At 34.2% G+C, this 14857-nt stretch overlaps 1 protein-coding gene across 1 annotated transcript; it reads left to right on the top strand.

Annotated features, from left to right (window-relative positions):
• The first annotated feature begins 3530 nt into the window (after nucleotides 1-3530).
• LOC105626626 (zinc finger protein 845-like) lies at nucleotides 3531-12548 on the top strand. Its single transcript, XM_012207919.1, has 4 exons — nucleotides 3531-3707; nucleotides 6785-6931; nucleotides 8851-8949; nucleotides 9168-12548. Exons 1-4 carry the CDS (start codon nucleotides 3531-3533, stop codon nucleotides 12546-12548), a joined length of 3804 nt encoding a protein of 1267 aa, XP_012063309.1.
• Nucleotides 12549-14857: the final 2309 nt, after the last annotated feature.

The raw sequence follows: 14857 nt of genomic DNA, 5'->3' as shown, positions 1-14857 counted from the left end.
ACACACACACACACACACACACACACACACACACACACACACACACACACACACACACACACACACACACACACACACACACACACACACACACACACACACACACACACACACACACACACACACACACACACACACACACCACATGATATATATATATATATATATCATTAAGCACTCAAAGCGATCATTAAACGATTGTTGAGCATAAGTTGTAATATCGATTGTCGTACACTGATTCCGTAATCGTTCGTTACGTTATGCTCCATTAGCGTTTGCTATTCGCAACAAAGGAGCGCGAATAATCTTCGATTTGCATACAATGTGCTTATTACGAGTTATAGCTCGACGCGGTTGTTTCTTTCGCGGTGCCTGCGTGAGCGAACAAAATGTCAATGCAAGTTTAGTCGACGTATCAAGTAGTTGCGAAGTAGCGCGTGTCGAAAGAGATAGAGAAAAAAGAAGAGAGAGAGAGAGAGACAAAGAGAAGTCACATCTCGTAGGAAGAATGTTGAGAAAACGATTCGCAGCCACCATCGAACAGATGTGGCACACGAATACACTCAAGTTTTCCTATGATTACATCCTCCTCTCTTCTTTCGTTTTTTTCTTCTTTGTAGCCTTTGATGAGAATACGTCACAGACTTCTATACGAATACTATTCTGATAACTGCTAGTTCTGAAAGACGAAAGTAAGATAAACAAGAAGAGGGATAGCAATTATTTTTAACGAGTCCAATAGTCAGCATTGAACCAAATCTTTTTTTTAGAATAATTTTTTTAGAATAATAAGAAAAGTTTATGCCAATACTATTTCACCAGATATCGTTTGTCTTTGAATCGACTTGTGACAAACCGCGAGACTGTTGGCGATTTAGACAATCTATAGAAATCTGTGAAGTACATTTTATGTTCGCTATTAAGCTTATGAGCATGTTTTATAATCGACAAACTGATATTTATGTAATATTAGAGAGAAATACTAATACCAATTGATCGAAGGGAAAATGGTTATCCGTGACAACAAAGGAATCAGGAAATTTATCGATCGTTATGATGTCAGAGTTCTAAGCAAAGTTGAGGATCGCTGTCTGTTGAAGAGTCAATAAGCTTAATACTGTTTAATAAAGTTTTACCGATGTTATTGCGAAGAAGTTTAATGACTCTTTTAATTTTTCTAAGCCTCTATTTTGCGATAGAATTATTGGAAAATACCAAAGACGTACGGATGTTAATTTTATAGTAAACGGAAATCCGGGAATTTAGAGTCGGTTTAGATTGAAAGATTATATCACGTATGTTATACATCCTGATGTATATGACGTGCAATCTGTTTTACCTGCAGTGTACAAATGACAATTTCGTGTATCAAATATATATCAGAAGGAATATATGAAATAAAAGTCGACCAAATATACAATATATACCTTTTTAATATTCCCATTTTGTCTCCCGGTCATCACAATTTTCATGAATTAATTGTTTTTTTCGATTTGAACTTGAATAAAAACAGAATCGTCGAATTTGTTTATCTACTATGCGGAAAACAGAAATATTTTGTGTTTGATTAAAAAATACAGATATTTTCTCAAGCGATTATTTTTAATAAAAACAAAATATGAATGATATCTTTCTGCAATTTCTTAGAAGATAGATAACGGATTGCAAAAAACTTCCATGAATTATTAGTAAAGTAAATTTATTACAGTCTTAGCAGTTTTTGTATTTTTTGATCTCAGTTATAATCATGCAATTAAGTAATTATATTCCAAGCGTTCATGTCTAGGGGAAAGTAAAGAAATGATACGCAAGAGGTATAAAGCAATCTGTGCCGGAAGATCTATACGAGATTCGCCGCGCGCGGATTTCTTATTTTTTATTTAATTATATATTTATAATATATTTATAATATATTTAGACCTGATTGCACCAATGTTACTTTGACTTAAGCGAAGCTTAAAAATCTCTTTTTTTTTTTAAGCCGATAGAGAGTCAGAAAAGGAGAGAATTTTAAGCCTCGCTTAAAATTAAACATTGGTGCAATCGGGCCTTAATTATATAAATAAAAAATATATAAAAAATAAGCTTTAATTTCCGCTAACTTGTTCCATCTATTTCATTAAACATGTGTACAATTCTTAGGTGACCTCGATTTAAATTTTAATTATCTTAATAGGCGATTAAATTATAATTGAAATTTGGTCGAAGTTATTTTCATTTTCTCTTAGTATTTTTAGAGTGCATCTCATTTTCTTTTTTTCTCAATGTTGATTGTGCGATTATTTAGTGTGTATATTGAGTGTAAATGCATGTGAATATCTGCGTGTGCTCGGATCCGTGGGTACAATCAAAGCTAAATGACCATGCAGATCAGATCAGAAAGAAAGAGAGAGAAAGTATATGTATGTTGAACAATAGATTTATATAAAATAGATGGGGATTCTCTCTTATGATAGAATGAAGCCGATAGAACGGTGAAAGATACAAAACATTGGTGAACCTCTATCCTTCTCTTACACGCATATTGACAGTAATGGAGAAGAATAGAGATTTTTCACTGTTGTTTTGCTCTCACTCACTCTCACTGGTTTGTCAGATTTACTTCTACCATAGGTTTATGCTAGATCTATTTTGTGAGTCTGTTCTTTTTCTCTCCAACATGGAGAGAAAAGGAAAAAAAATGAACCATGGAAAAACTTTAGTTAAAAAGAACAGTTCTTATGGATGAGAAGTCAACGAAAAATCTCTTCGATCGGAGCAGCATACGCATGCGTAATGTATATCATTGATCATGTGACCAATTTCAACAGACTCGTGTTCCAATAGCTGCGTTCAGCAGATAAAGCAGCTTTGAAACTGTTGTAAAATTCTTTAATATGATTGGTTTATACATTTAGATCTGTAAGAAACTAAAAGCAAGAACCAATCATATTAAAGATTTTACAACAGATTTTACAACAGTTGCAAAGTTGTTTTCTCTGGTAAACGCGGCCATTGTTGCCCATAGTGCTTCTTATAATTATGAAAAATTTTTTTTGTTGTACGACAAAAGTAATACTAATCTAATATTTATTTATCATACAACAAAATTTTCGAGTGTATTGATTGATTACAAGATAATGGATTTCTAGAAGAACTGTTTCTCAATTACACACGATGAACATATTTTTCGTTTACGATAAATGAAATATTAGCCTAAGGTCCCTGGATCTGATCGGACATCTCTGAGCGCAAGGTTCGCCAAGCCAAGCGATCTGATCACGCCATCTTGGCGCATTATCGGCAAGTTGGACGCACGGAAACGGTGCTCGCTCGCTTGCCTCTGCCCTCTCCAGTTAGTCCAGTTCCGGTCCGGCGTCCGGAGCCATTTCTAATTCTAATATTCCGTTAGCGTATACGGCATAGCGTATACGCTGCAAACACAACGTGTCCCTAACCTGGGAATCTTTGAAAGACGGGTACGTGGCGTCGGCGTCGGCGACGGCGTCCTAATTGTGGTGTCGTCCCGCGCCGTATTAGCGTAGTCTACAATGGACGAGAACGTGGTGGAGATTGAAAACGAGGAAGCGATCGAGAACGTGGCGAATGTCTGCAGACTGTGCCTTTCCACAGATGGACCTAGAGCTTCGGTGTTTGGAACGCAGGAGAAAGAGGAGTCGTCCAGCGTGTCGCTGGTTGCTAAGATTCAGGCCTGCCTGTCGATTCAGGTGCGTATCTTGTGCGACTTCCATTCTTTTTCCATAAGAGTCAACGGGATTTCCTGACGCGGAAGTTACGATCATTCTGCAACCGAGTGCGACAAAGCCTCGCCGAAGTATGCCACTTCGCGACGCGTTTTGAGGTTATGTCTACATAAATGTCGATTCAGAATCGAGAATCATGCAATCGGGCTGCTCCTCCCAATCGCATTACTCGTGTCTCATCTCTTTTAATCTCCTGCCTTCTTTTGCGATGAAGCGTAATGATAGCGTCTATCTCATTGCGAATAAAACATTTTAAGTGCTCTCTTGTATACGTCGCTTAGTTAAGTGTTTAAAGTTTGGAAGAAGTGATATATGTTAGGATATAAAAGAATTGTTAAACAATATCAGTTGATAGAAACGATTTCAGAGTGAGCATTGTATTATAAGAATGTTTAATACTGATTTTTTAAATATTAGGAATTTAACAAAAATGTTAAAAATTGTTTTTCATATGTTCGGAGACTTATGACAAAATTCGGAATACATTTACTGAAACGATCCAAAGTTAAAGATTTTAATTTGCAACGAATTTATTGAATACCTATTTTCAAAATATTAGGAATTTAACAAGAATTATACGGATTGTTCTATTTTTATGTCTGAGTATTTATATAAAATTTAAGTACAATTCTCTTATTAGTTTAAAAATCTTATGTAAAATCATAATTTGATGAGGAAGTAATATTAAGGGAATTAAATTTTATATATTTATTAATCTTCAAACCGTACACCTCCTTTGAGGTGTACCTATTGATGATACACAGGTGTGAATTGGAGGTTTGACATTTTTAATTGCAAGTCTCTCTTGAGAATTAAAACAGAAATTTTTTTAAAACCACTCTTTTCTGAAGTATAATTTTCTCATAAATCCAATGGTATTACTCAAATTTAATGAAAAAGCATATTTAACATAGTGAAGATAAGCTGCAGCAACTGTTTATGTGCAACTGTCAGCAAATTGAAAATTTTCGTGGTGCGAATTCACACTAGTGTATGGTTGAATCTTGTTAATAAAACAACAATAAATATTTATAAGTTTATTTAGATCCACTTATTCATTTCAAAGTTATTGACCTAACATTGCAAAATATGGTCATTTTGCTGCATAAAACCAATGACTGCGTTCAACAAAGAAAGCAACTTTGCAAATATTATAAAATTCTTCAATATGATTGATTCTTACTTTTAGTTCCTTATGGATTTAAATATATAAATCAATCACAATGAAGAATTTTACAGTTGCGAAACTGCTTTCTCTGCCGAATGCAGCTATTATAAATCAAATTGTTTTATTTTTTTGCAATTGGTTTCATGAGCTAATATCATCAAAATTTTTTAGTAATATTGGCTGATATTAGCTATTTTTGGCTGATTATTAGACTGATGCTTTTAACTTATAGATAGACAAAACTTTAAAACAGTATTAGTAAATATTTTAAATATAAATTGTATAAAATCAGGAAATTATCTAATTCAAAATTTAAATTAAATAGGTATATTGGGTATAAGAAAAAGTTCGTGGTGATTTTTTAGTAAAATTAAAGTGTTTTTCTTAGAGTATTGAAATCAATTTATTTAAATCAAATATGCTCCATTATTTTCTATAATATTTTGCCATTTTTGGGGCAGAGCCATAATTCCATCGCGATAGAACTTCTGTGGTTTCTGATCGAAAAACTGCTTCAAGTGATTTTCACAGGCCTCTTTTGAAGCTAGCTTTACACCATTAAGAGAGTTCTGCAGAGACCTAAACAAATGATAGTCTGAGGGTGCTATGTGAGGACTATACGGTGGATGTATTAAAACTTCCCAACCAAGCTCTCGCAATTTTTGCCCAGTCATCAAAGATGTGTGTGATCGAGCGTTGTCGTGATGGAAGACGATACCTCTCCTATTGATTAATTCTGGCCGCTTCCTCTCAATTGCTTGTTGTAATCTCTGCAGTTGTTCACAGTAGACTTCGGAATTAATTGTTTGATTGGACGATAACAGCTCATAGTGAACGATTCCCTTCCAGTCCCACCACATACACAACATCACCTTCTTTCTCGTCAATCCAGGTTTTGTGATTGCTTGCGCCTTCTCTCCTTTCTTTATCCACAATCTTTTTCTAGTTGGATTGTCGTAGGTAATCCATTTTTCATCACCAGTTATCATTCTCTTCAGAAATGGTTCAATTTCATTCCGTTTCAGTAGCGTATCACAAATGTTAATTCGGTCCATCATGTTCCTAACACTCAACTCATGAGGAACCCAAACATCAAGCTTCTTTTTGTATCCAGCTTTGTGTAAATGATTTAAAACTGTTTTGTGGTCGATGCCTAGTTCCCTGGCAATCTCCACAGTACTCACACGCTCGACTTTTACCATGATTTCATCGGACTTTTCAGTGATTGGTCGACCGGAGCGAGGTTCATCTTTCATATCAAAATTTCCAGTACGAAAGCGAGCGAATCATTCCGTGCTGCTAATTTTGATAGAGTATCTTCACCATAAATAGCGCAAATTTTTTTACAAGTCTGTGCAGCATTCTTGCCTTTATCGTAGTGATACTGCAAAATGTAGCGATTTTTTTCCTTATTTATTTCCATTTTCAAAATAAAATAACTTTTGATCCACTTCACCGATTTCAATCTTTTTCGGCTCAAAACAAAGGTTAAAATGTCACTTTTTAAATATACGTCTAGTGTTGCCGTTGCGATTAGTAGTTGCCGACTGCTGAGCATTTAATACCCAATACATTTTTTACATGAACAGTCCAATAAGATTCTTATGTTTAAATATTGTTGAAGAATGGACATATGCATCAGCTTTCTAATTATTAGAAGCAAAAAATATATTTCACCTAAGGTTTCCAAACATTTACTTTTTTAAATTTTATATTTTGTGCATTTGAAGTGAAATACAAGTACAAATTTCCAAATTCCAAGAACATAAAACAAGAAAATTATAGAATAAACTTAGTTTTATATACAATTTTTTTGTAATCTGAAATTTTTGTCGAGATTTTTATTTGATCATGAATATGCTCAATATTTTAGATTTCAACAACCGATAAGCTGTCCACGTGGGTATGCACAAATTGTGTGAAAAACGTTAATCAATGGTATACCTACAAGGAATCGTGTTTGCGTTCCCAGGACAAACTACAAGAATGGCTGGCACATCAATTGCAGTCGAATCCTACGGTATGTTGTATTTTAAAATTTATTAGAATACAATAGTTAAGTCATTTTTATTGTACTATTAAGATGCCTCTTAAGATGAAACGCTGAAAATAATGTCAGAGTGATCTCAATTTTGATACTTAGAGCGGAAGCATAAAGCCTGTTCTTCTCTCTGACGTGAAGAGAAAAGAAAAAAAGATGAACCGTATAAGAACTTCAGCTGAAAAGAACAGACCTATAGATGAACAAATATGCAAGAATCAATTCTGAAGAATCGTCCCTTTTTCTACCCCTTCGAATTGATTTTTCAGGGTCGATACGAAAAAAATAAGGGTATCGATCATGTAACTTTCTTTAGGGCGGTGAATGTGAAAAGTGAATATTTTTTATATTGTGTGTATATGTATGTACATAGGCCGATATTCCTGTGGTCTATTTTCTGTTCCTGGATTAGACTGTTAGAACTCTCTTTCTCGCTTTCGACAAATATCAAACATATATTTATCTCATTTTAAGTTCCAAAAATGTACACAGTTCACAAAAAACAGACCTGATATAATATCTTATATTTAAGACTGTCTTAAGTACAGTCTTAAAAAGTCACGAATCAATAAGAACCAACTATGAATGTTGCCTGTACATATATAAAATGTACATAGTTTCACTTTTCATGTTTCCGCTTTAGAAAAAAAATTACATAATCCATACTCAGTTCTCAAAAATTGATTCTTTTTTCATCATTTTTTTTCACTACATATTATCATATTTATCACTATATATTGGATTGTCACTAGAATGGCCAATTGATTCTCTGCTATAAAAGAAAATTGATTCTCTAAAAAAGGAGAAAAAAATCAATTCAGTAAGAATCAGGAGTCTCAGCAATCGATTAATAATTGTATTCCCAGAATAATCGACCTTTGAGAATCCGGGAAAAATGATCAATTTTTATCACTAGCATAGACTTTTGTATAATATATACATTTTGTATAATATATACATACAATACACAAGCATAAAAAAATCAAAGTTCTTTTCATGAAATGAAAATTTTACTTCTTTTATGCATTGTGTTTTATGCAAAAATTTGTACTCTGACTTTTAACATCTGAATTTGCAATCTGATATTGCACTTGTATGATAAATTTTTCAAGCCTGTTGATTAGCTACAGGACAAATTAATCTAAGAATCTCTTTGTTCCGCAGCTAATTAACAGACTAATATTTCATATATGATTTTTTCGAGCGTATTGATTAGCTATAAGATAGATTTTTAGAAACTAAAGAACTTCTTTATCCTATCCAGCTAATCAACAAGCTTGAAAAATTTGTCGAATGCAATACAAGACTCAAACGTTAAGAGTGAAAGTACAGTTTTTTTGCATAAAGCTTGACGCATAATCATAAAAGAATCAACCAGAGTTCTTCCTTACATGAAATAAAGTGTTTCAATTAGATTAATATTCTTAATTTTCTTTTGAATGGATTTATTCAACATCCAGCATCAGATCAAACAATTGAATGCCATATGCACAATGCTACATCATTTTTAAGCACTTTTCACTGTCCATCAATTTTGATCATATAACTTGTTTTGATACTGAAAATAACCCTCAAACACACACACACACACACACACACACACACATTTATTACTTAGCGAATTTGATTGGACTCAGTGCACACTGGTGCACATTAAAGTCATTGCACACAAAATAACATGAAGATATGAAACAAACACAGAAATAAATTAAATCGTGAAATACTTAATACATTTTATTGTGCTATTAGGTAAAATATGTATTTCATAATTCAAAATATTTGTATTTCATTTTTATAATTAAATTAAATTAGTGTACAATGGCTTTAATATGCACTAGTGCGCACTAGTGCTTCCAATCGAATTCGCTATTGTTCTCACGTTTTCTTAATCTGTACAGGTTATTAAGATCAAAAATGAACCAATGGACATAGATTACGAAAATAGTGTAGAAATTATCGAGGAGACTGTCAATAATATAGAAGTTATCAAGGAGACAGTCAATAATGAAGTAATCGAGAAAACTACCAATAATGTAGAAGTTGTTGAAAAGATCATCAATGATATAAAAATTGTCGAGAAGACCATGAATAATATAGAAATTATTGAGGAGACCTCTACTAACTTAGAACAACCAGTAAGTATAATAATTTTTTTATTTGGAAAAATTTATTATAATAAAAAATATTTTTCTATATAAATATATCTGTTTTTTAGCATCTACCAGTTCAAACAGTGAAAAACAATGAATCTAATAATGAAAAAGTACAAGATGTAATAGATAACAGCGATGTTAATGATGCTGAGAATGATACTAACAAAGACCCCGAATCAATCTCATCCGCAATGGAAAAGAAAACTGATAAGGAAAACAATCAAGCGGATCAGCAAGATTCTATAATTCTGTGTTCCATTAAAAGCGAACCGCAAGATGAAGACGATACCGATGGTACCATAGAAATAGAATCGAATAGCAGTGAATTGAATGCTATGGCAGTCGATGAGGCAGAGGACACTGTCATGGAGGCTGATTCCACGCAAAAGTCTAATGCGGCTGGCGCATCGCCTAAGAAGAAATTCAGACGCGGTCCTCATACTCACTTCAGAGGAACGCGTGTTTTTAAGCAGAAGTGCACGCACTGCCAGATATTTTTGCATTCTAAATACTCGTACATGAAACACATGAAGAGATTTCACAGTAAAGAAAATGGCATTGGAAATTCAGAGATGCGGAACGACGACGAAGAGATGATAGAGGATCTAGAAGATGAATTGATCAGTATGGAGAAGGATTCGCCGCTAACGCAAGTTCAACAGGACATTATTAGTCAACTGAAAACTTTTTCTTGCTACTCTTGCGAGCAGACGTTTAACGATCGACGTAGCACTCTTTCTCATATACGTCAACATATGCCGGATCTAAGACCGTACACATGTATTGCTTGTTTGACAGAATTTCCAGATCGATCAATGTATCAGTTGCATTGCGGAGCTTCCTTCGAATGCGCCATGAAAATTGCCTTAGTTGTACCGAAACACGGTAGCGAGCGATATTTTACATGTAACATGTGCTTGCGTTCAATGCAAGGTAGAAAGGAGTTACTCAGTCATTTGTCGAAGCATTCTGATAAGCAGTACGAGGAGATGATGTCATCGTCAACGCGAGCCCCGCCTAAACTGAAGCCGATGGCGCCGTTGCCATCCTCGAAAAACAGCACTCTACATAAGAGCGGACCTTATAAGAATGGCGATCCAAAGCACAATCATGCCTGCGATCTATGTGGCATGATCTACCGATATCGGCCCAATATGATCAAGCACAGAGAAATATGTGCGCGATTGGACCCAGACAACAGAATATTGTACAAGTGCGTACATTGTTACATGACGTTCCTTGTGTTTAAGAAATTCCATTATCATATTACAGCCGATCATAAGAAAAAAGATTTTACTTGTTCTGAGTGCTTTTCCAAATTCCGATCACCCAGCGATTTTGTAACTCATTACGAAACCCATCGCACGACAATACAAGATAACCAACAAGAGCAGTATGACAGTACCTCGCAAAATACAGTTCAAACGCCACTGAAGGAACGTAATGCTTGTGAAACAAATGTCAAATCAAGAGTTAGTTCACGAATATCAAATCAACAATATCCTTGCCCTCTCTGTCCCGAGAAGTTCTCTACGAAGGTTGAATTGAACGAGCATCGAACTCTTCATCTTAAAATGAAGATCTATTCGTGCGCCATTTGTCGTAGCTTATTCAGCAGCGCCGGCTCCTTGGAGATCCACATGAAGGATCATGGTATCGAAGACGCACATGAAAGGGACGCCAATGTCTCGTGCGTGGAATTCGGCAGCTTAGATGAGGATGTGAGGATTGAGAAAGATTTGGTGAATATTAGTAGCATCTCGGATCCTGGTCAAAATCATGAATGTGGCGAATGTGGTAAGGTACTATCCAGTTACGCTAATCTTCGACGACACGCTAAAATCGCTCATCGAAATACTAAGATCTATGATTGTGTCGATTGCTCGCGAATGTTTATGCGTAAAGATTTGTATGATACTCATATGGAGATCAAACACAATTCTAAGAACACAATGTTGCAGTGTCCGCAATGCCCCAAGAGTTTTGTCTTCCATTCGAATTTCACTTATCACTTCCGTACTGCTCATCTTCAGAAATCACAAACCGGTTATGCCTGCGATATCTGCGGCAAAGTCTTTGTTGAGGAAGCGTCTTTAAAAATACATAGGGGCTGGCACAATCGCGCCAATTCACGTTTGAGCACTCGATTTATACTGGGAGATCAAAATACATCTAATAACGCACAAAAGGAATCAAATAGCGTTGAATCTGTTGAGAATTCAGAACGGCCGGCGAGAGCACGAAAATCCTTCCCTAATCCACCACTTCAATCACTAACAAAGACATCAGGGAATTACCAATGTCAAGTATGCAATGATAAATTTAATGATGTCATAGAACTAAGGACCCATTTGTGGGACGTCCATTGCGCTCGCAACAAACCAGAGAAGAGTTTCTCTAATGATGAGCTTCAATGCGAACTCTGCACGAACATTTTCCCCGATAAGGGAACTCTAGCATGTCATATGCAATGGCACAAGGCTAATCCTATTCTCAGTGACATACAAAAAACGTTTTCCTGCGATATATGCGGCAGGTCTTACAGTTCGAAGAAGGCTCTATGGAAGCACAAGAGACTTCACAAAGCTACCGCTGTAGCATCAATTAAATTCCAATCTTTGGCTAGAAAACCGATGGCTACACAATTCCTGTGCAACTTCTGTCGCAAAGTCTTTTCAAGCAATCAATCTTTGCAACGACACAAACTCACTTTCCACAGTGATCCGTTGAATCAACAACGTGCGCAGCAACATTTGTACAACAGCAGTCAATTATCATCATTTGATGAACCAAGAACAAAGCGCATGAAACTAGACATTGAAAATGATAATTCGCAGACCAAATTGTCGCCTTTCGCCATGGATTTCGCTGGCGAGAGAAGGAAACCGGTTATGTGCCATGTTTGCAAGAAAATGTTCCCTAACATGAGCGTGCTGTACAAGCATAAGCAAATGGTTCACAAACGACCAAGAATACCCGAGTGTATACCGATGTCGACTCAGGATGGCAAATTTTCATGCAACATCTGCTTTAAGAAATTCCCCGGTCTATCAAATCTGCGACAACATTTTACAATTAAACACAAGAAGACATCCGAAGCCAGCAACGCATCAATGGCAGTGAGCAATGAGAGATTGTCGCTCCCGACATCCGAACGTCCAAAGGAGGGAACTTATGAAGTGGCCTACAATAACGTGATGTACAGCTGTAAATTGTGCAAGCAGTGTCACGTCTTCAATAAGGATTCTATCATAAGACATATCACCAATGTGCACAACGCAGTGTATCAGGCCGATAGTAAGACGTTCCACAGGGAAATCACTCTGAGCACTTACGTAGTAAAGGATGCGATCGGACCTACTTGTCCGCGATGCGATGTTAAATATCCTAATAATAGGGCTCTGAAGATACATTACATTAAGTTCCACGAAAATAATGACTAAAATTGTTAAAATCTGGCCATTGACTGTGCTAAGCAGAAAGATTTTTTAATTGTAATCACAAAAATCGAAAGATAATTCTTAACATGATTGTCTCTACATGTTGAATGGTATATTCCTGAGATAGCATCAATTCTGAATAGACTTGGATCGAAAAATTTTGGTTCGGATAATAATCTGAAGTTAACCTTTTTCGGTTTCAGTTCTTTTACTGTAACGATTACCGGATCTGTTTGGATTTCGGTCCTTTTTGATTTCAGTTCGCTAATTATATACTGAATATTTATATAATATTATAATTTATTATATTATAGTGTATTATATAATATTATATAATATAATATTAAATTATTATAATATAAATTATAATATAATATTAAATATTGTACTTGTAATGATCACCTTTATTATTAAAAGAACTGAAACCGATACCAAAATCGAAAGCTTGCCTCTGACTACAAGCCGAAATTTTAATTCATAATGTAATTTCGATCCGAGTTCTTAAATCTGACGCATAATCTGATTTTCTTAATCCAATGATATTGTTTTACGATTCCAATCTTTACGATACATTCTGAATAGTTATGATTAACACATAAAGTCATGCAAGTACTATTGAGCTATAATTTCATAAGATTAAATGAAACGATAAGAAGACAAATTACATTATCTTATCTTCAGATACAGGAAGTACCATTTTAATGTACACTTCAAATATCTTAGTTGTTTATTTTAGGAAAAAGTTTTTTTCTTTTTAGTTAGTAAGAGAGAGAGAAACGATAAAAATATTTGCGGTGTGCAATTAAAATGAGTTGTCCTATATACATATTGTCATGTTGATAAAGCTTTTATTTCACGGTTATTTCCACAGGTAACGATTTATCATGAATTTGTTACCTATTTAAAATAGCGATTGTATAATTGCGACCAATGAGCTGTGTAAATATCAAAGCGATAGAATAAACTATATGTACGATGAGTTTATGAAATGTGGCAGCCTCTTGATGCAGTTATAAGTTATCATGATCGCTGTAGTTAGGCATCTATATGATCAATTTTTCAACAAGATTAAACTTTTAATATATTTGTTTATGTGCATCATGTTATTCCTTTCCGATTTTAATGTGTACATGTTTTTGAATTTAAAAAAAAATGGAATAATTATATGAGTATTAATGGTATTCTGATAGATTTCTCTGGTAGCATCTTTGCCTGATTGTTGCGATAATGATAATGGTCACCTCGGGGATGCTGCAACAATTATAAATTTCTTTATCTACTATACTATAGATATACATTGGGTAATAATTATAACTATTATTATATATGGTGTGCAAATAAAAATCGTGAATATCTTACTTATATGTAACAGTATTTATTAAGAACGTCCTTTTTACAGTTTTGATTGTTTTCGCTTATCTTGCCAGTTTATGCATATACCATTCCTCTTGTTTTTTTCCATCTTTCTCGCTGATTGCATTAGCAATGTGTTAGATTAGTTTTATCACTAATCCTGCGTATTTGTATTTCTAATGTATGAATTATTAGCAATAAAAGAAAAGAAAAGAATTATTCTTATTATTGAATTTTTAAGACTAATCATTAGATAAATTTTCAATTATATTTCCTTCTTTAATTATGAGATTATGGTAAATTAATTCTATTTTAAATAGTGTAAAACTCAGTATTAATAAAAAAAATGTTGCAGTTGAAAAAAGTGGCTTCGATAAAATAGAACTTAATGAAATTTTTTTAAAAGTAGAAGTGAATCATGTGTTACAATGTTATAATTAAATCATCATTATATATATATACATTATAAAATGGCAAACCGAGTCAAGCCTTATTAATTTTTTGAAGAAAAGTTTTTCTATGTGAACTTTTGCTTTTCGTTGATTGCAATTTTTATATATGTATAAGAAAAGAGATTGTAAACTTTAAAGAAAAAAGTAAATCATACAATATGATTTATTTTGCCTTAATTAAAATTGGAATTCTTGTTTTGTGTATTTTGCTTCTATCACAACTGATATGACATATTTTCTGACTAAAAATTCCTAATGTATTCGAGATGACAATTTCAATAATCGAATCGAATCTTTTAATTGATAAGCATTAAGTTATTTAACACCCCGTGAAACCATGAATAAATATCTATAATATTAACAATTTTTCAAACTTGTAACTTGTCTCGGGACCGATTATTTATGAACGAAAGATAATAAAGATAACATTGCGTAACATCAACGGTATTTGGCGATGATACGAGCTTATGGAAATAGGAGGGGATTAAGACGGACAGGCAAAGAATT

The sequence above is a fragment of the Atta cephalotes genome (assembly GCF_000143395.1).
Source record: "Atta cephalotes unplaced genomic scaffold scaffold00005, whole genome shotgun sequence".
Taxonomy (NCBI): domain Eukaryota; kingdom Metazoa; phylum Arthropoda; class Insecta; order Hymenoptera; family Formicidae; genus Atta; species Atta cephalotes.
Note: the sequence above shows the minus strand (reverse complement) of the source record. Positions and strands in the feature narration are given on the sequence as shown.

Bases quoted from the DNA above. Each gene is read 5' to 3' on its own strand.
- LOC105626626 (XM_012207919.1), top strand. From the start codon at position 3,531: ATGGACGAGAACGTGGTGGAGATTGAAAACGAGGAAGCGATCGAGAAC. The intron at 6,932-8,850 runs GTATGTTGTATT...TAATCTGTACAG, and splicing joins AATTGCAGTCGAATCCTACG to GTTATTAAGATCAAAAATGA. The intron at 8,950-9,167 runs GTCAATAATGAA...TCTGTTTTTTAG, and splicing joins TAGAAGTTATCAAGGAGACA to CATCTACCAGTTCAAACAGT.